Genomic DNA, 24,431 nt, shown 5'->3' on the forward strand with positions numbered 1-24,431 from the left:
CTTTACTGTAATGCATTTACTATATATATAATAACCTGTCAATAAAGTATTGCTCTATCCCTTCCCGAACCTTCGTGGTGACGGAACCCAATTGCCTGGTTCGAACCAATTCCTTTGTAAGGAATAAACCCATTTTAAAACCTCAAATACCACGGATTCTGCCTCTTATTTTTACTGAGTTATTCTTATTGAATTTTACCGCATAAATGAAGTCTAGATAATTAAATTTACGCACTGGGCAAGAGCAATATGTGGCCTACAAAAAAAAAGTGACAGCATCCTGGAAATAGTAAACACTCATAGGGAATGCAACATTTTGCAAACCATGTGAAATGTAAGCAGGAACAACATGGTTACCTTAATGCTTTTACACTCACTGTTCAGAAATCAGTGAGTGCTTTTGCCTGAAAAGTTAAGGGCATGACAACAGGGCCCTGAATGGACCCATTCCAATGGCCATTGCTTATATCCTTACAAAACGCAACAAGTATGGTAAAACAAGCATTTACAATGCAATGGTCTCGGCATTGTTAAAGTTAGAGCTATTGGCATTGCTATTGACATTATTTTTGTTTATGTTTTTGTTTTTAAAACATTGAAAGAAACGGCATTGTTATTTACAATGTCAATAGCTTAATCTCTCTCAAATGTGAGACCTATTGCATTTGCACCCACACCCAGAGCCACACACACAAAGCCATCCACACACAAAGAGCCACCCACACACACAGAGCCACCCACACAGAGCTATTCACTTAGAGCAACCCACACACAAATAGAGCCACCCACACAGAGCCACCTACACACACACAGATTTACCCACACAGAGACAGAGCCACCACGCATAGAGGCACCTACAAAAAAAGCCACCCACACAGAGCCATACACACAGAGGCACACACATACCCATACACATACACACACACACACACACACACAGAGCCTCCCACACACACACACAGAGACACCTACACACACACACAAAGCCACACACACAGAGCCACACATACACAGAGCCACATACACACACAGCCACACACAGAGAGCCATACACACACATACCGAACCACACAGACACACACAGATCTAGACACATACACATTGATCTTGGGAGCCAACGCAGAAGTGGCACGCACTTCACCTCCAGTTGTAAGAATTATTTTAGTGAGTAGTATTTATTGATAGTAGTAGTTAGTGAGAAGAGAGTAGTATAGTGTGGGTAGTATAGTGATTTGTAACTATTATAGAGTAGTATCACACCCAGAGGAACTAACTATGGCATCCTTTAAATGCAGCATCCTCTCACAATTAGTCTTCTGAGAAGATACTATTTGAGTTTATAAACCACATTGTAGAATGTGCACTTGAAACTTTTAATAAACAGCTGAAGTAGACCACCGCCCGGCACTGTCAATACCGAGATGAGATGGCACGTGCCCCCTTTCATAATACGGCTCAAGTTGGGGACTCCTTGCAGATGAAACTATTGAAGATATGAAAGTCTTTCTCAGCTGGCAATGTCTGACTCCAATGTGGAACAAGCAGCCTCCCATCACCTTTGGTTTGTTTCATGTGCCTAGGATGTAGCCAACTACAGCTTGCATTCTGGACCCTACATTTCACAGTTAATACGATAAAAGTTAAACTATAGGTAAAAATATGCAATTTTCTTGTATCTGAAAAGCCAGGGCTCACGTGGCCTGGAGCTGCCCGTGAAGGGCGAGGCGCTTGATGAGCAGTGGAAAGGGCGTTGCTGGAAGGATTCCAGTGCATCATTGGCCCTTTAAGTAAACAACCGTATGTCAGGCCTGGGAGAAGCGGGAAGGTCCTTTCCACGTCCTGATATCTTGTCACAAAGGTGATAGCACTCTCCGAGGCCAAGAAGGAAGCTGCGACTCAGGTACAGAACGCGGAAAATAAACTTTATCACCCCGCGTGGACTGCTGTTTCTCCCCCCCCCCCGTGTTCCTATTCTGCGCTTAATCTATGTCTAACTTTGGCGGGTCTTCCTTTTGCAATACACATATTTTATTTTGTTTACCGTGCTGGAACAAAGCAATTATTGTAACACACAACTGCTGCGTAATCTCCATGCAGTGTGCGGCAAGACTCCGTTATCCTCTTCAGCGCTTGAGCGAGAGAACTTTGCATTCTGGGACATGTAGTTTCACGATTCTCAGAATACGATTGAGGTGGCAAGTTGGAATACACAAACTGAAATCTGGCTACAGAGAGCCAGGGATACCTGAAATGGTCACGTGACGTGGGTGGGTCACATGTCAGCCACAAATAAGCGAGTAATCCCGAGTCAAGTAAGTGGCGTTTTAGCATTGCAAAGGTCAGAAAGAAAGGATAACAGACGCGGACAGCTGTCCCCACTTCCTATTTTTCGACACACTTGTTGTTGCCTTGTTGTGGACAATTCCCAGGCCCGATCCACCACCCCGAATACTCGTAAGTGCTTCAAGGCGATCGAGTGGGCGCTAAAAGTATACCCGAGTCCATTCTGTTTCATAGCGTAGAGCGTGACGATTCTACCAGACGGAAACGTGTTAGTAGGACACCTGTCAAGCATACATGCCTAGGAGATCCTTTGAGGGCAGGGACATACGCCATGAATAGAGTGTACCAACTCCTGGGGGGGGGGGGCGTGATGCCATAGCTCAGCCCACAGCCAGGAGTCTCTGCAAGCTTCGAAATTTTTATCGCCACAGTGTAAGATGCAGTCACCAATTCCAATGCTATTATCGACTCTTCGGGACCTCCTGCAGCCGTCAGGCCTTCTTTGTTTATTCCTTTGTCGGTTTCGGGTTTTTACAAGTCTCGCTCAGCTGCTGACGGGGCCCACAGAGACAGCCCAGGTGTGCCTTCCACTCTGTGCGCGCACGGAGGCCCAGCGACTTTACTGGTTATAAACTAGAAGTGGACGGGGGATGGGGGAGGGACAGACGGACACCGCTTGCACAAAGGGGGCATTGAGGGCCAAAACCGTCGCACTCCGGGAGAGTGCACAAAGCACAGAGGCGCACACCCGGGTCCCAGCTGGGTAACATGTGGCAGTTAACTTTCGGACTCGGTCCCGTAAAAAGTGATTTGTAGAGAGCAGGGACATGTCCGCTTCACTGAACAGCCAAAGACAGACGATACTCTACCGTGCTCGTCTTGCTGGCAGCGCGACCCTGCCCAAGCACCGGGTGATGTTTACCACATAAGTGTCCTTGACAGGGTTGTTTGTCAGCTATTGTTCCGGTACCTCAGATAGCGGAGTCTTTGTAAAAATATTAACCCGCCCCCCCAACAGTCTCGACATCCGTGCAATAGACAGGTGCAACGAAAGGTCTCGTGACTGCGCAGGCTACGAGTCACAACACTCCTGTGGTGGAAGGTGATGTGATGGCGCCACTTGCGAAGTGCAGAACCGCTCCTGGGAAACAGTAACAAGCACACCACTGCCTTTCTCCGAGGCGAAGCAGAAATGCCTCGGAGAAAGGCAGCGGCGTTTCCAGATTCGGGGGCGTATTTTTCTTTTCTCTCCTCTTGCCATTGGCTGGAGGACATAATCAGAAAAGTAGCAAAAAACACGCCCCCACAAAAGGACAGGGCCTGTTCGGAGAGACAAACCTCTTCTCCAATGGCTGGCCAGCATTCAAGAGGCCAGCCAATGGAGAAGAGGGGAGAAGAGGGGCGGGTTCAAGCCCCTCTTCTCCAAGTCATTAAATCTCGGGAGCGAGACTGCGCAAGCGCAGCCTTCGCTAGCCGAGACCTAAAAAGACAACATCCCTAGATGCAGAGCAGCAGTACAAATTTTGTTTTTCAATCCTCACATTGCAGTACCTCCAGGATTGGTGCACTAGTTCCAAGCCCAGGGAAAACAAAGCCAAGACAACAAAAATAACGCTTCACCGGCAAACTCTGTAAAGGTGGCGCTAATGTGTTTGGGTGTGAATAAAATCAATCTGGCCAGTTTGCTACCACTCTGTCTTACTTTATTTAGTTATTTATTTTTCAAATTTTTAAACTTGTATTCGCGATGCTGCACTTTGGAATTAAATGTCAGAAAAATACAACATTGATTTCTGGCAAATAGTGACGCTGCTGCATTAACTTCATAAAGTTAATGGAGCCGTCATATATTAAGGCAGGTCATGGTTGCGCATTGATGTGGCTGCACATTGTGCATCCAGGCTAAAGTAAACAAGCACTTTGAAGTTCATAAAACTTCACATTAGACCCATACAGTAGGCACACTAGTTTACAATATTATTAGTAGCTTTTTACGAGGACTTTCCTACTGTTCAGCTTTGCTGTAAAAGAAAAACAAGCATTGGCACAGCTAATAGGTCTCGCCTTTGGGACCTTATAAGTGTTTAGCCATGCAACAGTTGCATAACTAAATACTTATAAGGTCCCAAAAGCGAGACCTATTGGCTATGCCAAGCGGCCGTGCGGCCACGAAAGTGAAAGTAATCGCGGTAAAAGCGGCGCGCGTGCCCGCGCACATGCACTGTGGCTCTAGGCTGGCCTGGTAGCACTTTTTGGAGCCCTCTCAATAAGTCTCGCCAGACCAGCGCATGCGCTGGGTCAGGCGAGACCTAAACAGTGCGGCGTAGAGGTAGCAATAAAAATGAAAACCAAGGTAATGTGATGGCGCTTTTTAAGCCTCTATTAAGGGACACAATACATGTAAATCCAGTTCTTGTAAAGCGCAAACAGTTACCCGAAGTTATCCCGGCGCTGTTGGTCAGATTAAGAAAGTTATATCCCTGAGTCAAATGGTACTGGGCCCTGAGCCCCAGATTCCAACGTCAGTCGCCCTGGCCGTGGCGCCACACCTCTTTTCGTCTGATGCATGTTTAGTAACTAAGTAGAGCTTCTTTATTTTGTTTGATTTTTTTTGTACAAGAACAAATTGCATACAGCTAATTTCCGTGTACAAGTGCAATCTGCCCGGCAAGGTCTTCAAATTGGCTGCCTGCGGAAATTAATATGACGCTATGAGAGGCCAGGCACTTTTTAGCAAGGCTAGTGAATATCAATTACTTGACATGTGTCGATTAACTGCAGGCAGGCTGCGAAGTTAGAGCGAAAAAAAGCCTATGAAAAGCATTACACATTATTCAAAAACTTCCAAAACATTCAACTTTCATACCTGCCAAGGTTTCACATTGCTGTGTGTGACATTTTCATAATTTCAGTGTAATTATGAGTGACATTTCAACGACTATGAGTGACACTATCTCCGTCACCACTGTCCAGTCACCCGACCATCACCGGCGACCCAAATATAGCTGCCATGTTTTCAGTACTCAAATGAGTGAACTTTCTCTGTTTTCAAGGCACCTATGAGTGACAATCATGTCTCCTGTGTAACACCTTCAGTCACACTTTATCACGAGCAGTGCATGAAGAAAATGTATGGTACAAAACGAAAATATTGTTTTAATAAATGCAGTGCAGTACCTGGATTAAATAAATCACTTACACCTGACATGGGGTACTTTGTGATTTGTGAAGTTGCCCTGCACCCTTTCCTACAATAATCATACCTTTCCGAAATATTTTTAAGTAGCATTAAATGAAATCTACCTTGTAATCTATACCAAATAAATAACAACTGTCTTTTCCTCAGGGTCCGCCTGAATATACCCTTTGATCTATAAGTTAGAAAGTAATGTTGTAGTAAAAAAAAATATATGTTACACTAGTTTGATATTTCAAAGTGTTGTAATTGATACACATTACCCAAATTAATGACCACAGTTTTCCGATCTCTGCTAAACCGCTCGCTGCCAAATTGTTGCTGCCGGCTGGTCGCATCCTCACACTGGCCTGGGCTGCGCGGTCTCCCAGGCTCTACAGGGCAGCCAGCTTTCTTCTGTCTGGGAGGATGGGGCCTGCGTTGACTAGAGTTGCTGAAAGTCGGGGACTAACTGTGCGGGTCTGGTTTTTCCATGTGAAATTCTGCATGTACTTTCCAGTTCCTTACGGATTAATCCTCTCACTTAACAGCGCTGAGCATGTGGTAAATGAGAGCACTGGCCAGTGGGGACAGAGATTGACAAGGTAAGTGGAAGATGTGACCTGGCAAGGGGGGGATTTGCTTGGTCCTCTGTTCCGTTGAAGATGGTTGGGTGTGTCCCCAAGCTGCACTTGCAGTCCAACCCCAAGGCAATTTAACTGGATAGATTTTACTAGCAGTAAAACCGAGTCCCGTGTTTGCACACTCGGGAATTCCGTGTGCTGGAACACTGGGTTAGTTAATAATGGGTGAAGCAGTATCCCACCCAGCATTACCTCTCCGCTCAACCTAGAATTGGAGCCTAAGTCTATGCAATACATACCATGGAGAACCCGGCGTCAGTGTGCTAACCTTACCTCTCTTCTCTTTGTTTTCAGTCATAGGGAGAAGAAGCAATGGGAGCTGGCGGTTCAAGTAAGTACTGCAGAAATGTAGTGCTTAGCATGAATGTTGAACAAATCCAGTCTCAAGAAACCCCTGACAGCCACGACTGACATCTGTGTCCAGGTTGCCTAAGCATTGTTTCCTATAAGTCGCCTACATCTCTAAACTTTGAGGGTCTAATTCAGCCATGAAGACTATCATGCTATCCACCTGAGGTAGCTGTACACGAAGAGCTATAGAGCAAGCCTAGATTTCTGAATTGAACTCCACACATAACTACCACTGATGTAAATTATATTCATGCAAATGTTTCAATCTGTGCTTATTTTGTAAAGAAATAAATGCCAGGTCTCTTATCAGGAGACCACTCCAGCTTGAACCATGCATTGCCCCTGCTTAGCTGTCAAATATACAACTCAACTACTGACCATCACACTCCTACAAGTGGGACAATTTGGACTATTTGAGGTCCCCAAAGCTATATGATTGGCTTGGGCAGCAGGTAACAGGCATTTTTAATCTATATTGAATTAATAATTCATTGTTATTGTGGTCATCTCTAAATTAGCCAGACAGTGCCACCTTGTGGCAGACTGTCATAAGCGCCAGTGTTGACAATTAAGTGCCGGTGCCGAGCACCAGAGACCTTCATCTCAAATTAAGCACTGGTTTAAATGGTTTACTGACCATCACACTCCTACAAGTGGGACAATTTGGACTATTTGAGGTCCCCAAAGCTATATGATTGGCTTGGGCAGTAGGTAACAGGCATTTTTAATCTATATTGAATTAATAATTAATTGTTATTGTGGTTATCTCTAAATTAGCCAGACAGTGCCACCTTGTGGCAGACTGTCATAAGCGCCAGTGTTGACAATTAAGTGCCGGTGCCGAACCCCAGAGACCTCCATCTTAAATTAAGCACTGGTTTAAATGTTCTGCCAAAATAGTCTGGAGGGATGACTGACTGCCCCCGAGCTGCATGCTGTACTGCCACGCTAGCGAGAAAGTGAAACTCTGCTCCACAGCTCTCAAGCCTCCGATTCGTAGGAGCCAAGGAGAACTCCTGACCCCGGCACAAGCTGGTACTGGGGTGCTCGACCTCCATTGCTTGTAGGCCCCCCCCTCCCCCTCCCCTTCCCCTTTTTCGCTGCATCCAAACAGCGTCTATCCTTGGAGTCGCAAGAAACCCAATCACTGGACTCCTATAGGACTTCCCAAACGATACACCCAGTCCTTTGCACAAACATGTGTTTACCCTGATGAAGACCTTCCACAACAAGTGCCACATAGAAGGTCGAAACGCGTTGGTTTCTAGAGGAGGCAAGCCGTATTAAGAACTCCAAGGAACAAGATTGACGTCAAGTCCCTATAAAAAACACTTGCCCGACACCCAAGTACAGTGTCATAAACCTGTTCCCTACTGTCTGGAGGCTTCCTCCTATTGGCACTCAAAAAATACTGTTAGTCTGTGAGGACTAAAAGAATAGGTCCCAGGTATCTTATATGAAATGTGTAGGATTCCCTTTGCTTGTTGATTATTTCACATTCCGTTATTCAAAAAGTATCATTTAGAACTGTCTTTGTCTTTCCATGTAAATATTGTTGTTGCACATGATTGTCCAATTGTCGATTTGGTCTTAATTGTTAAGTGTTTCTAAATGTTTTTTGTAATCTGATTTAAAGTTGTACAGCACTGAACAGACCTTGATGAAAAAGATAAAACTTAGCCCATGAATATTACATGTACAAGGTGGAAAATAAAAATCCACTTTAAGAAATCGACCCCTTGATTTATGGTGACAGAGGTATCATGTGTTGTTATTAAAATAGCCTGGTGAAAGCACGAGTCTAAACAGATGTTTTTGGTGATACTATACATATAAAGGCAGGATGACTGCCTCAGAGTATGGATATTTATTCAGTTCGATTGAATTGAACTTGGTATTTGTAAAGTGCATGGCTACCTTGACAAAGCTTCCCAACGCTACTTCAGACCAAGACAGCACAAGTGACCTATCTAAAGAAGGTATGTTTTCAATAGTTTACTGAACTTTACTTCTGACTGGTCCAATTTCAGGGATATTGGTAAGTCATTCCACACTTTCGGTACACAATAGGAAAAAGAGCGGCCCCAGAATCTTGCTCTCCTTATCACAGGGACCTTCAAAAATTCATAAGAAGGTGACAGAAGAGCATCGTGTGGGGGCATGAGGAGAGATCAACTTTGAAATAATTGGAGGGCTGTTGCCATGAAATATCTTGTAGGCTATACACAGGGCCTTGAATTGAATCTTCTTTTTTACAGACAGCCAGTGTAAGGCTGCCAATGCCTGGCTCGCTGAATGGTATTTGGATATTTTACATAAAACTTCAGCGGCTGCATTCCGGATTACCTGTTGTCTTTTAATAACATGCTTAGGACTTCCAATGTACATAGTCTAGCCTTGAGCAGACCCTACTCGGCACCACCACTCTCTTCCTAGATGGTGGAAGCCATGTGATTCATTTCTTCAAGGATCTGAAGATACCAAAGCAAGTTCCTGAGAGTTTGCGGGCCTGAGTTTCCATATTAAGCCTGTCATCAATCCAGTATCCCCGATTCTTTAAAGCCTGCTTTGGTTTGGGACAATCACCCAGTTGCTCTGGCCAGTTGGTATCTAACCATTTTGAGGGATTATTTCCCATAGTCATGACTTCAGTCTTTCCGCCATTCAGTTTAAGTGAATTAGCGGCCATCTATTCAGTGACCTTTGTTAAGCATTGGCCGAGCTGGGGCTGTGTATGGTTAGAGATGAAATTGATTGCCATAATAATTTGCGTGTCTTCCGCATATGATATTAGGTCTAGGCTGAATGGCTGTATGATCTCGGCCAAGGGGCGACATAAATATTGAAAAGTGCGGGGCTCAGGGAAGATCCCTTAGGCATCCTGCAGATAAGAGGAAATACATCAGAAGAGAAGACTTCCTCACATAACATAAAACGTCTGTCAGCCAAAAGGGCTGTAAGCCAATTTAAGGCTCAGTCCTCTATTCCCACTTCTTTTAACCTCTGTATGAGAGTGGTGTGAGAGATGCTATCAAATGGCACACTAAGATCTAGCATGAGCAAGGTGGCCGTGCCACCCCTGTCCAGAATCCTCCTTAACTCTTCAGTGGCCGCAAATAGAGCAGTTCAGTACTGCTCCCCTGTCTAAAATCCATTTGTGTGGGTTCAAAGATGTTGTGGGTTTCTAGATAGGCAGATAGATATTTATTAACATGCATCTCAAGGACTTTTCTGGCTGTTGGGAGAAGAGAAATAGGTCTGTAGTTTTCTAGTGAAGCTCGGTTGGCCATAGATTTTTTTAAAATGAGGTTTGACTATTGCCTGCTTCCAGGCTATCAGAATGTTACCGCTCTCCAACGAGAGGTTCAAAACAACCATTAACATGGTCATAAAGGGAAGGTATTAGAAATACCAGATCAGTGGAACCCTCTATACACCAGCACCTAAGTTGCTATCCCTTCCATATTCATTTCCCTATACAGTTGCTAAGGGTGAGTGTGCACACTGAGTCGCACCCACTGACACAATGCCAGTCCAAAAGGACCTAACAGTTTCAAACAAAAAGCAAAGGTGCACCACACTTTAAGGAGGAGGGGAAGATACTAATATAATTCATTCCCGACATCAAGATTATTCAAAAAGGGTCATTTTTTATTCACAAAATTTACAATAGTTCTCAATTAAAACAATATGCTATAAATACAGTCTGTTCTGGACAACACAGCCGACGCGTTTCGTCCTTGAAGCGGACTTCTTCAGGGCATATATTTTAGGCGCACTAGTTGTTCAATTTTAGTCAGCAATAACAGAAGTAGTGGCAGTCCAAATGTAGCAATGATGGGATTCCCCAGATTCTTGTATATGCCGAAACTATATATGGGCATATAAGTCTTATAAAATCGTTTTTTTGATTTTATTATTATAAGGAGAAAGGAGGATGATCATGGTACATCATTCCAAGTTCCTTCAGGTGTACTCTTGTAATATAAGAGGTCTTCACCTTTCCTGTTGCCTGTCAGCCGTTACCAGCGAGACCGCCGGGAGTCCGTCATGTCCGTACTCGGACTATGAGGACCTTTCTTTCTCTTATATTACAAGAGTACACCTGAAGGAACTTGGAATGATGTACCATGATCATCCTCCTTACAAGAATCTGGGGAATCCCATCATTGCTACAAGGACGAAACGCGTCGGCTGTGTTGTCCAGAACAGACTGTATTTATAGCATATTGTTTTAATTGAGAACTATTGTAAATTTTGTGAATTTTGTGAATAAAAAATGACCCTTTTTGAATAATCTTGATGTCGGGAATGAATTATATTAGTATCTTCCCCTCCTCCTTAAAGTGTGGTGCACCTTTGCTTTTTGTTTGAAACCATTAACATGGTATTAGGTATGGTTCCACCTTTTAAAAGCACATCTGGAGGAAAGGGTCTACTAGCGACCCAGACTTAATGGATTTAAGAATTGCCTCCATAGATTCAGTCTCCAATGCTTAGAGCATTCTTTACACAGTGATTTATTTTACACCCTGGTATTACCCTCAGATACTATGGTCTCTCCCAACTGAGCTGAAAGATGTTCAACAAGTCTAAGGGGGTCATGTGGGGTGGAGGAGTTTCTCTCCCCCCTGTGAGGGAGCACATGGGATGTTCTGTGGCTTAGAGGGATGGTTCTACTATCTGTGGCTATGCCCTTAGGGGCCTTATTTTGCCAGCATGGGAGGTGGGGGGTTGTGACCTCCCAGGCCCCAGTGGAAACACACCAAATCAAACACGGGCCAGGAGTGGCAGGACAAAGTCCTGTTGGCGGGGGAGGGGGCACACAGTTCGACTCCCTTTTCCTTTGTACCTGTGGACCATGGCAACTTTTATGTGGGTATTTATGTGGGTATTTTAGTTGCTGGAAAGTTTGCAGGCCTAGCTCTGGGATGCAGAGACTATCAAACTGTGATGTCCTTCCTTTTATTGTAGCAGCTCTATAAGGGTTGGAGCCAGCATTTGTGCTGCTGACCTTCTGTGCCAGTGGCATAGGTGGGAATGGTGCATAGCATGTCTTGCCATGCTATGCACTAGCACGGCTAAAACACCCTGGATTTGGTCTCTACTGAGCACATTTATTTGTATCCTTGGTCACCTCTGACATCAGGTTCCCTACCAATATCAACACGTCCTTGTAGTGGCTGTATGGCACACTAAATGTTTTTCCTTCTTGGATTGTGATAGGACCCAACAGAGTCAACAAGAATAATTACAAGTGTCCATTCAATCACCAGAAATAGTCTCTGAGTTTCTGGCTTTGCATCGCATATGGCCAGAGTTGTGTCTCTGGCTTCCTTATGGCTCAGTATTCCCATCTGCACTATGGGTTTTGGGTGCTGTCTGAACATGCTTCTCCTGCTGGGGTGTTGGCTCTGATCTCTTGATGGTAACAGTGAGACGGGAGAGGAGTTGGCCTAACGGCTAGGGTGGTCGACCTCGAATCTGGGGAACCGGGTTCGAGTCTCAGCAATGACACTGAACATCCTGTGATTTGGGGCAAATCACTTTAATCTCCCCGTGCCTAACAAAAATGAATGTGTCCTTATGCAACACAACTGGTGCTATGTAAAGCGCTCTGATACCTGATACCTTCACATCAAGTTTGCGCTATATAAAAATAAATAAATATATATTTTAAAAAAGGTGGTGGTGTCAAATACCCTACCCCCCAGACCCCAAACAAGTTCTCCATTCTGGGATTTCTCTTTTCTAGGTTGGGGGAATTTCATAAAGCCAGGTATCCTTCATCCTTTTGAATACCAAAACCTTTTGCCTTACTAGGTCCAATTCTCTGTGGGTGGTGGTAATCTTGCTACCCTTCACTACAGTGACTGCCCAGTGTAGTCCATGGTGTTCAGGCCACCAAATGTATTGATTCCAATAAGGACTATAATCCTAATTTGGATAACTGGTGGGGTAGCTCTTCTCCATTGGCTGGTGCGATTGTTCGTGTTCGCCCTCCTTTATTGATATGCCTTTGATTTGCATACAGTGGCTTAGATGTCCATTGATGTGCTGACGAGATGGTATCCCTGACCAATCTTCAAAATGCCAACATAGGTGGATGCATTTATCAATGGAATGAAGTGTGTGTGTGTGTGTGTACACTCCGAGAATGTTGTGTATTGACCACTCCATGTCTTTGCATTGTTCTAGTCCAATACACAGTGCTTTGCTTAGAATTATCACAAACTTCTCCACTTTCCTGTTGGCATGAGGCCATTAGGGTATGGTTTGTTTTTTCAATTAAACTTTCCTTAGTGGGCCAACATGGATAATGTGGCCTCAAGAGCTGCTAGTACAACTATCTCATTTCCTCTCAGTGCTAATGCTGCACCTCAGCCATGGTGCTCACTTCTGTGAGTTTTGCAATTGGTTCATAAGTAGGCGTGAAGTTCTGCTACGCGGAACTCAGCAAAGTGACCAAAAAACTCTGCCACGCTACGCCAAGTTCCACAAGCGGTGGGGTGCGTTACGTTGTGCCATTGTTGCTAATGCTTGGCACCGGGTGTTGGTCCTGTGCTGTAAAATCAGCTCCAAATGCACCATGCACAGCGCAAGAGGGTGCTGCTTCTTTCTGCTGCTCAAGTAGATATTTTACTCGAAATGCAGCTTCCTCAACGCTAACGGATTTTTCTCAACATGAGCGGTAGCAACCATCTGCGACTGCCCACATTGAGAAATCTCAGCAGTATGTTGTCTGGAGTACGTTTTCCCTCGCTTGCACTTAATGTTGGCACGTGCAAGCAAGGTAAAAACTCTGCTCTGCTGAGTTTTTCGGAACACAGCACGCTGTGCGGAGTGCGGAGTGGGAAAAACTCTGCAAACACCATGAGCTGAGCAGAATTTCATGCCCAGGCCTATTCATTAGGAGAACGAGTTTGGTGTGCAGGATGTTTTCCACACCTCCTGACTAACTTTAAAACATTGTACATTCCTCCTATAGATATATAACTCTTGATGGTTTCCACAAAAAGGCATGCCACTTTCGTCTGGGAAATGTTTAAAACATAGATTGTTATGATGTGAAAGTGGTAACCCTACTCTCACCCAAACGTACTTCTTTAAATAAGATCTAAGTTCATCCAGTGCATGTTCTGTGTTCCCTGGCTACTTTATCACCATCATAAGACTTTAGTTAAATTGAGAAAATGGGGCAAAGAGAGGACATTTATTTTGCACTCCAGTAGAATGGTAAGGAGCTGTGGGATCCTTCAACCATGGGGCAGACTTGGTTCCTCTGAACATCAGCTGAAAATTGGAGCATTCAAACGAACATGTCTTTACTTCTGCGAGGCCATCTTCAAATTATTCAGACTTAACCATCAGGATTTGGCCTCCTCCCTCTACTCCCAACAGATCAAAGGTAGTACATTTGCTTTGCTTGAGCAAATAAGGAATATCTATTTATCTATTATCATTGAATCCTAAAACAACTATAACCCTGCCGGATTTATCCAGAAAGAAATCAGCAAGTATACTGGATGGGAAGAATGCTCATGAATTGTGAGGAAAGAACATTGACTTCTTATGTAGGGGCTCTATTCTGGTACATTCAGGTGCTGACTGTTCACAGTATTTATTTAGGTGATCCACTCTAACCGAACTCCACTCTAAATACTCCTATCTCACCCTCTATTGTACATTTACATATCACGATTGGTAATGCTATCTAATATCTGCTTTCTTTAGAACCAGCATCTCCAGCATCAACAACCACTACAACAACAACTACACCAACAACTACCCCAACAACTACAACAACTACAGAGCCACCTACTACTGCAATGGTTTTACCTGAAACACCTCTAACAACATCGGCAAATACATTGGACACTGTCAAAGTCATTTGCAGGTATGTAGAGTTATACACTATCACACGTTGTTTACGTTTCACAATAACAGGAGGCAGAGAAACTAATGGTACTCCAGATGTACATAGTATGAGTGCTGATGCTCACGTTGTGCCTTAGTAATGAGAAGATCCAATATGCACAGCAGCGGCACATGGCCAAAAGGGCTCAGTGCAGCCTGAAATACACGAGTATACAGAAGGGGGAAGAGTACACAACTTTTTCATCTCTGTGGTTTAGATCAAGTTATCCAGTTGTTTGCAGAACAAGAGGAATGCCAGAAAGAGTTCATTTGCACAATTAAAATCACATTTCCCACAATATTGAAAACGCTCCCTTCATCTTGGCCAGTTACGAGCCACCAGCTCATAGCCACTGTCCCAATCCTTGTGATAATCATCCATGATCAGTCTGCATAGAGCATTACTTTATTCACACTTTCCCCCAATGGCAATCACTTGCAGTCGCAGGCTATCTCCCCTGCCCAACTTATTCTGATGCCTTCCTCTTAGCCTCAGGCTCAACCAAAGCAAGGTCCCTCATCCAGCCACTTCCTGTCTCTCCCAGTTTGATGCCTCGGACCGTCAAGTGCTTGTGGTTTGAAGCTTGTCTTCCATTCCCACATCTGTCAGATGAGGAAGTGACTTCTTATCCAGCCACTGGTCAAAAGAGTATAGCATCTCTATTTATCAGGCCACTGGCCAACTAGCACATCATCTCTGCTATTAGCTGAAAACAGCACTATTATTCCAGCTGCTGCATAAATAGGACAGATTATACATTATTTGGACTGACGACTGGATAGTATGAATGAGGTCTTTATTTACCCGGACCGCCATATTCCATGAACAATTATCAAAGTTGAAAAGGGAATCCAGGCAATACGAAGGAGTTAACTAATCATAGAGGTGTGTCTGACATATTAAACTAAGTCCATATGCAAGTCCACGAATCAAACTAAGTTGGTCACAGATCAAAAAAATAACATCAATTTGAAATAAATAAATTTTTCAGTATGAATTTGAAATACGAAATACAGATATCTGTGTCTGCAAACTTGCTTTAGAACACATACAAAAATACTTGACTGCAAACTGCTACTTCTGGAGCTTCTGTATACACCTCTTTTGTCCTACAGTCTTGGTGTTTGGTTGTCTGCACATTGCTCATTTGAGATCTGAAAAGGGTTATCTATGAGTATGTTTTTTAGTATATGATAAGTATTTTTTCTTTACTTTTTGGAATAATTTTAAAAAAATGTTTATAGTCTTCCTTAAAAGGTTTTTTCATGATTTTTGAAGATTGGGCTCATTTTGTTGTCATTCCGTTCAGCGGTTCGGGCTGTTGCTGCGACAACAGATCCTATGGGAAATGTCATGAATGATGTAATATGTGACGTCATCAGCAGTGCATTGCGGGGGCACGAGTTATAGTTAGCTGAACTAACTATAACGGTGGAATTTCTATGGGTTTGTAGGAGTGAAATGTCCAACTAACTATAACGTCCCTGAAACCTATGGTTTTTTCAGTGCGTTTATCAGGTTTTTTAAATACTAATTTCTAACAATAACGACCCTGAAACCTATGGTTTTTTCAGTGAATTTCAAAGGTTTTTTAAATGCTAATTTCTGTCTATAACGTACCTGAAACCTTTGTTTTTTTCAGTGAATTTCAAAGGTTTTTTAAATGATCTTTTGTAACTTTTATTTGTTAAAAATATTTTTAAATTAGTTTTTATTTGTTGTAAAATAATGTAATCTTGTTGCTTTAAAAAAAAAATAAAATATATATATATTGTTAAAAAATGTGGAGTCGCGTACCGATCGTGTACCTACCTCGGTGTGTGCACGGATTCAAGGCGCCATATTGGTAAAGTCGTGGAGGTTGTGCGTTTGATATGCGATGGGTGTGTGGTGTCCAGCCGCTCGTAACTTCACGCACGTATGAGATAGTGACGGGTGCGCAACTTCCGTAAAATATTATTATTTTAAAAGTATGTATATATAACTTTAATATGTGTTTTAAATCAAGAGATTATATAAACTCATTTGAAGAAGCATATATTAATAATTTTTTAAAGGTATATTAGTGTTAAGTACATTTTTAGATCTTTGCGATTGATGCACGTGTGGTATGCGACGGGTGCGTGGTGTCTGACCCCGCATATCATCACGTACATATGTGGTCGCGCCGGGTGCGTGGCTTCCATAAAATGTTTATGTTTTAAAAGTATATGTATATAACTTTAGAGAGATTACTGAACTGTATATGTAGTGCTCAAGGGATTGTAGAAGTGCACGAGTTAGTGCCTGGGTCATTGCATGAGTACACTAAGCATACATGCAACTGTATAAATAGTATCTGAACACATAGATAACTCATTACATACTATCTACTTAAGTACAGAAGTGCATTATGCCGCAAAAGGTAATATATGGTGGTTTATTTTTGAGTTACATCTTGACCATTCAATCTACAAATATGCGACATCATTAAACTATACCTCACAACAGACTTAAGAAAGAAGAGCAATTAACACATTTAATGATCATTTTTAAAACCATATATATCTTCAGTTTTGTATCTAAAATTATGTGGCATTATTCAACTATACCTTTGCTTAGACTACAAAAAGAAACCTAGTTAACAGCACCTTATTTCACCATTCTATCTTTAATTATAAGCCAGGATTTAAATTTACCTTCTGTACAAAATAATAACAGAAACCTAATTAATAACACCACAATTGTACTGCATCTTTACCAAAGTATCTATAATTATGCAGTAACATTCAACTATACCTTTGTAGAGAGAAGAAAAAATGAAGCCTAATAAACTACACCTTATATGAACATCTTTCAAAATACACATTTATACTGCATCTTCAACCAACTATCTAAAAATATGAGGCATCATTCAGCTATACCTTTGAACAGACTTAAAAATATACATATTAATGTACAGACTGTTTTTTAAACAAACTTCAAGTACAATGAAACTAATTACAATATACATCTCTACATTTAATAATATATTTCAAACACAGTTTTAGAAAAATGTCAAATCTTTTTTAAATAAACCTAAAAAATATATAACTCACCTTGCAAATAAATCTGTTGAATGAACAATCTCAGACAGGATTTTCTTTTACACACAGTCAATATAAATCACCAGACTCTGCAAGTTGAAACCAGAAATGGCAAGGTTTCCCTGCCTTTTTCCATACAAATACACATAAGCAACACATGACATTGCTTTCCAGAGATTTTCAAATTGTAAAACACATTTCCATTGGTCACAGATAATAACCCTTTTCAACTGACTTCTTCACCCCTTCTCCTTAATATTAGTTTCCTTAGCAACAGGTCATGCAACATTCAACTTAATTGACAGGTCACAAGTTCACCACACAATGTTGCAAATGACAACAGCAGGTGTGGTTGGCTTTGCCAAACATGACCTTATCCTTTCTGCTGTACCTTCCAAACACTTTTTACTAACCAATAAGAAACTTGCTTTTTAAACAAAGTAAAATGCACCCTATTTTTAAATGTACAATGTTCTTTAACAGCCCTTCAAATCTCTACTTTTTTTAAAGCACCATCTTGTCCACCATTTTAGATATCTCTCATTCTACCAACTGACTACCTCAGCTACAGACATCTTTTCATTACCTACAGTCATCACTTCAAGATGCTTTCAGTGTGGTTTGTTGTGCACAGCTATGTTTTCTGGTGCAAAAGGTATGCTGAACTCAGAGTTATTGACAAAGACCTAGCTTTGCAAAATGTAGACATTAAATGGATTGGACAGAGAGGATTAAAGTGGTACCAATTGATCCCTTTGGTTAAAACCTTTTTGCATCTCCAAGCCCCTGACCTCAGAATTGTGCACTGTGGAGGCAATGACCTAGGCACATTGACTGGGGTCTGGAAATGCTAATGAAGGACACCTTTGCAGTATGGATGTTGTTTTTCCCCCAAACTGTATTTATATACTCTAACATATGCCAAAGACAGAAATGGAAGTGGTCCAATCAATTTTGTCCTCAGATTGAGAAAGCTAGAAAAAATGTCAATAACGCTGTTTCTGCTTACCTGAGAGACCATAGGAGGGGCTCTATCTATAACAACAATATTCGTTTCAATATGGATGGCATCTACAGAAGTGATGGAGTACACTTCACTGATGAAGGCAACAGAGTGTTTCTTACCAACCTGAAGCTCTGCATCCGCACTTACATGTAGCTACAACAATCTCCCAATGAAAACAAGGGCTCTTTTTAGAGCTTTTCAATAACCCAACTTATAACCTAGGTTTATATGAAAAAAATTATTTTTTTGTTGCTTGGAATCACACACCCAGCACTACTACGGGAGCCGCGCACTCCTTGCGTTCACACCATGGGGCCACGCTGGGAGCTGTGCACCCCTTGCGTTCACACCAGGGGGGCGTTCTGGGAGCGTGCACCCCTCGTGTTCACACAAGGGGGCCGCGCTGTGAGCTGCGCACCCCTCACATTCGCACTAGGGGCCGCGCTGGGAGCCACACACCCCTCGCATTCACACTAGGGGCCGCACTGGGAGCCGTGCACCCCTTGCGTTCACACTAGGGGCCACGCTGGGAGCCGCGCACCCCTCGCGTTCACACTAGTGACTCCAAACTGCGACTCCAATCTTTGGCAAAAAAACCCTGTCTACTATTATTAATTTATATTCGCCCTGGGGGCCCCCATCCCCTAGGACATGCCAAATTATTATTATTTTTTTTTTTTTAAAGGAAGGGGGACAGCATGGCCCCCTCCAAGGCAATTTTTGGCCTCGGGACCCCATCCCCCGGGGCATAGCCTCACACATGGTCCTCCTGCGGGAGCCGGCATTGCTTTTTCACAAGGGGAGCTGCTGACATGCAGCTCCCCTTGTGGAAAAGCAATCCTGCTTTGCTTCATAGAAGCAAGAGCAGGTTTCTGGGTGGGACCAAGCCCACCCGGGGGCTTTTGAAAATAACAGTAAACGCTTCTTTTTTTGTTTTCTCGGCAGGGGTCGCGACGCCAACGCGACGTCTGCCATTTTTTTAATAAAAAAATATATGTTTCTCCCTGGGGGTCCTTGTGGGACCCCCTAAGCAACCCTAAGGGGTCAGGGTGTTTCTACCTTGCCCCCTTTTCTTCATTTTACACTTTGTTTTACTGTTTTCTTGTGACTCGATTTTACCGAGTCACAAGATGGCTGCCATCAGTTCCTGGTTTGGAGTGTTGGCAGCCAATTAGAATGAAGCTCGAGGACGGGAGGGTTCGCGAACCCACCACGTCCCTAGATATTTTTTCTTTTTCTAATTTCTCAGGAACTACTGAACAGATTTACTCCATTTAACAAAAAGCACTCTTTCTGAACCAAGGGCTACATTTTTGCCAAAATTGGTGTAATTCCGTTCAGCAGCTCGGGCTGTAGCCTTGTCTAAAGTTCCCTATGGAAATTAACATGGGGAAAATGCATATTGGGTCCCCCCTTTTTCCCAGCCCCCACTTGAGGAATCACCCCGAAACTTTCAAGACAGGAGCTGACTGGAGCGCCCCACTAGTTTTCAAAATTTCACGAAGATTCGTCAAGCGGCGCCAAAGTTTTTGAGAAAATAAAAAACGCTTTTCCTATGGAAACTAAGTTTATATATATATATATATATATTCACAGAAAAAACCACAGGTTTCAGGCACGTTATAGTTAGGAATTAGCATTTAAAAAACCTCAGAAATTCACTGAAAAAACCATATGTTTCAGGGGTGTTATAGTTAGCTGGACTTTTCACTTGTACAAAACCATTGAAATTCCCCCGTTATAGTTAGTTCAGCTAACTATAACTCGCGCGCCCGCAATGCACTGCTGATGACGTCACATATTACATCACTCATGACATGGTCAGTGACATCACTCATGACATCACTGATGACATCTCAAATGACATCACTGATGACATCATCCAGTGAATGTCTGTTTTTCTGAAAATTAAATATGTTTTATATATGTATATCTCAAGGTTGATGGAAGAATAAATGGGTATATAAGTGTCTAAATGGATGATTTGTTTTTGAAAAATTGATTGTGTAACTGACTGATTAAGTGTATCATAGTGAAGACATGGCTTAGTGAGTAATGTTTAAATATGTAAATATCTGTATCAGTCTCTCACTTTGTGTATAAGTGGCTGCATGGGTTGGTGAGTAGCTACATGGGTGTCTATATAGGTTATTAGTCGTTTTTTTGAGTATCAGTCTGAGTGTCTGCATGGTTCGGTGGGGGGTATTACGTAGTGCATAGGAGCATGAATGAGTGACTCAATGTTTGTATGTGTTGAAGACAGCATGTGTGCAGGACTGTATGGGTGGATGAGTGTGTGTATGGGTGTGTTAGTGAGTGAATGACTGTCTCAATAGTGTCTTTATGAGTAACTACATATGTTTTAAACTAGTATATGTGACTATTGGTGTATATAAGTGAGTATATGTGAGAGTGAGAGATTGAAAGAGTTCCTGTATGAATAAGTATGTGTTTCTATAAGTGATTGTTTAAAAGACTAAGTATGTGTAAGTTTCCGTAGAAGTAAGTGTGGTGGTGTGTGTATAACTGTATATGCATGTAAATGTATGTTTGATTCTTTATTAGCATGAGTGACTATGTGTGTGAGTAACTCTATGGATGAGTGGCATTGTGTAACAGGATTTATAGGTGTATGAGTACATATGATGAGTGAGTACATGTATGAGTGACTGTATAGGACTGTTGGTGAATGAGTGGATGTGTATGTGGATCTTAGAATTACTGAAGAGGTTGTTGTAACTGGTATTGGTATGTCCATTGTTTTGAAAATTTTAGTCTCTATTTTTGAATGTGTGTATCAAAGGTCATATTAGGGTGAGAGGAGGTCTGCCACTCTATTACAAGGATGATGTCATCAGTGATGTCATCAGTGATGTCATTTGAGATGTCATCAGTGATGTCATGAGTGATGTCACTGACCATGTCATGAGTGATTTAATATGTGACGTCATCAGCAGTGCATTGCGGGCGCGCGAGTTATAGTTAGCTGAACTAACTATAACGGGGGAATTTCAATGGTTTTGTACAAGTGAAAAGTCCAGCTAACTATAACACTCCTGAAACCTATGGTTTTTTCAGTGAATTTCTGAAGTTTTTTAAATGCTAATTCCTAACTATAACGTGCCTGAAACCTATGGTTTTTTCTGTGAATTTCAAAGGTTTTTTAAATGCTAATTTCTAACTATGCCTACAGAGATAGGACATGTGAAGAAAGAAGAAAAAATGCACAGAAAGAAAAAAAAGAAGTGCAGAAAGAAGCAACAGAAGTCCTCAAAGACGAAGAAAAGTGCAGGAAGAAGGATAACGTGCAGAAAGAACAAAAAGAAGAGCAGAAAGAATCCTTGTTGCAAAATCATCCTGTACCCTCAACTTTTTCAGACGGATACTGGTGGTAACTGAGTCTGACTAACCAGTCCTAGAGCCAGTGCTATGTTAAAAGACACTTAGAATACAGTGAAAACACCTACATACACTAGGGAACATTATGCGTTGGGGTCCCCCTGTGATTAGCATGACCTCCTCTGTAAGCCCCTAGTATATAATAGGGCAAGGGGATTAAAACTACCTCTTAAAACAGGCCACAGGGCGTTTTTGCACACGTTAACTCAGGCCCCGTCCCCTCCCTTCACCACTGTGTAAACACGCCCTGTGTCTGTTTTTAGTTGGGAGATTAAGTTCATTTGAATCTTGAGGGTCCCTAGGGTCCAACTAGCCCACTAGGTACCTCCAGTAAGTGCCACAGAGCTGCGTTGCAGAGAAGTGTAAAAAGTGTCACAGCCTGGACCACCTCTCTGCAATGCAGCTCAGTGGCGCTTACTGGAAGCACTTGGTGGGCTAGTTAGCCCCCAGGGGCCCTCAGTATTGAAGGGAAATTATATCCCCAATTTAAAATGTGCCATAGTGCGTGTTTGCACACGTCACCTCAGGCCCCGTCCCCTCCCTTCATCACTGTGTAAACGCGCCCTGTGGCTGTTCTAAGTTGAGAGATTAAGTCTCCTTGAATCCTAAGGGTCCCTAGGGTCAAACTAGACCACTAGGTACCTCCAGTAAGCGCCACAGAGCTGCGTTGCAGAGAGGTGTAAAAAGGGGCTTGGCCTCAGAACACCTGTCTGCAGCGCAGCTCCCTGGCGCATACTGGAGATGCCTGATGGGCTAGTTGGCCCTCAGGGACCCTCAGTATTGAAGAGGAATTAATTCCCCAACTTACAACTCGCCAGGGGGCGCGTTTGCAGAGTGCTGCAAGGAGGGGGCGTGGCCTCCGGCACGATGCCAGTCTTTTATTTATTTTAATTTTTTAAGAAGGGGGGCTGTGTGGTTCCCCTTCTTATTCTAATTTATTGGCCCTGATGACCCCATCCCCCAGGGCCTGTCTCCTAATTATAATTTTTTGACCCCAATCCCCAGGGCCGGCCACTGTTTTTTATTATTTTTAAAAAAGATGTATTTATAGACACACCTAGGACATGCTGGTCAAACCATACGTACCTATCACCATGACGATTTGAGTGATATTCATTAAAAGGGGACTATGCATACAATGAATCCACGTGGAATGTATTTACACCACTAGTGAAGCTCTGACATGTCTGATGCCCTACCGTGCCTAATCCCGGTAGACACCCTTGTCGTTTATTTATACAAACATGGGTAGCTATTGACGGGCACAACATGCACACCAAGCCATTCAAAGGGGATTCGACAAAAATTCGACCAAAACTATGTAAGAAACCCCCCTCATGGTTAATATAACACACATCCACTGCCAGATGTGTAATACTTTTTAGTTTACTCTCTGGAAAGGGGACGAACATCACTTGAGAGTCACAGCGCGCTCCTGGCAGAGCCCAATGCTGTGTTACACCCACCATTGCCTGCCGAGTGCCACACACCTCTGTGTTGTATTCCACCAGCTAGTGCATATACTATGACACTCTCTAGCCCATGTGCACTGTACCACCCCGTGAATATGTCATGCCACACTTGTCTTCGCACGGGTTATATTAACCCATCTAACGTGCCTTCCTCGATGCCTATGTTATAACGCACAGTGCTATGCCATACATATTACAATCTGGGATCCATATCTTTGTCACAGTGCATATGCAACGTTACACTCCCCAGCACATATTTTATATTACAACTTTAGAGACTAGTTAGGTTACACAACACTGTCCTGTGCATATTACACTCCAAGGCGCACATCGCATAGCACGCGCTAGTGCCTGTGCTATCTCGCGCTCTCCAATGAATCTGTCATTGCGCACAATGTATTGCATATTATATTTCACGCCCTGTTCATCTTATATCACACTTTTTGGTGCATAGTTTATACCATGCACTATATCTAGTTTTCCTTTTCAATCGTGCTCTCAGGACTATGTTCTATATAACACTGTGTTCACCTACCATTTTCACGGGCATTACATTTTGCGATAGGGGGTGGAGGGTCAGGGGGTGTTTCTGCCAAGTGAGCCCGGAGCCACAGTCACAAACGTCCTCTTCTTCCTGAATAAAAGTGAGATTATGCTGCATACTTGTTCATATTTTAAGTAGTTCGCACAGACACACGTTTTAAAAACAATAAAGTTCCTAATACCCGCCTTCTCTGAACAGTTAACTTGCTGCCCCATCCCCCTCCTCCCTATCCTCTGTTGTGTGAATCCATGGACTAGTCTCCTCCCTCCTGCCATGCATGGTCTGATGTGCTGCCACTGCCCTCAATTTAGTATGATGTACCAGTCCCCTCCTCCTGCCCTCCATTGCCCAATTCTATGCCCCATCATTGACCTCGTGCTTAAACTCTGTGCTTAGCTTGCTGCCCCTATTCTCCTTCCCCCTGCCCTCTGATGTCTTTGTGCATGCCACTGCTCCATCCTTTTTGCCCACCATGTTCCATGGACCTGCCACTCCTATCTACTCTGAGTGTTCTGTTGAGCTGCCACTCCCCTCCCACCTGCCTAGCATTGTCAGATGACTGTAACCTGTCCCT

The 24,431-nt window shown here is 43.0% G+C and overlaps 1 protein-coding gene across 1 annotated transcript in view; it reads left to right on the forward strand.

Annotated features, from left to right (window-relative positions):
• The window catches only part of C11H1orf162 (chromosome 11 C1orf162 homolog), a 406,379-nt gene that overhangs the window by 107,181 nt on the left and 274,767 nt on the right, over positions 1-24,431 (forward strand). Inside the window, exons 2-3 of the mRNA XM_085635230.1 lie at positions 6,397-6,433; positions 14,188-14,350. Of these exons, the coding sequence (XP_085491356.1) occupies positions 6,415-6,433; positions 14,188-14,350 (182 nt within the window). The 5' untranslated portion in view covers positions 6,397-6,414. The remainder of the gene's footprint in view (positions 1-6,396; positions 6,434-14,187; positions 14,351-24,431) is intronic.

The sequence above is a fragment of the Triturus cristatus genome, chromosome 11 (genome assembly GCF_964204655.1).
Source record: "Triturus cristatus chromosome 11, aTriCri1.1, whole genome shotgun sequence".
Classification (NCBI taxonomy): Eukaryota; Metazoa; Chordata; class Amphibia; order Caudata; family Salamandridae; genus Triturus; species Triturus cristatus.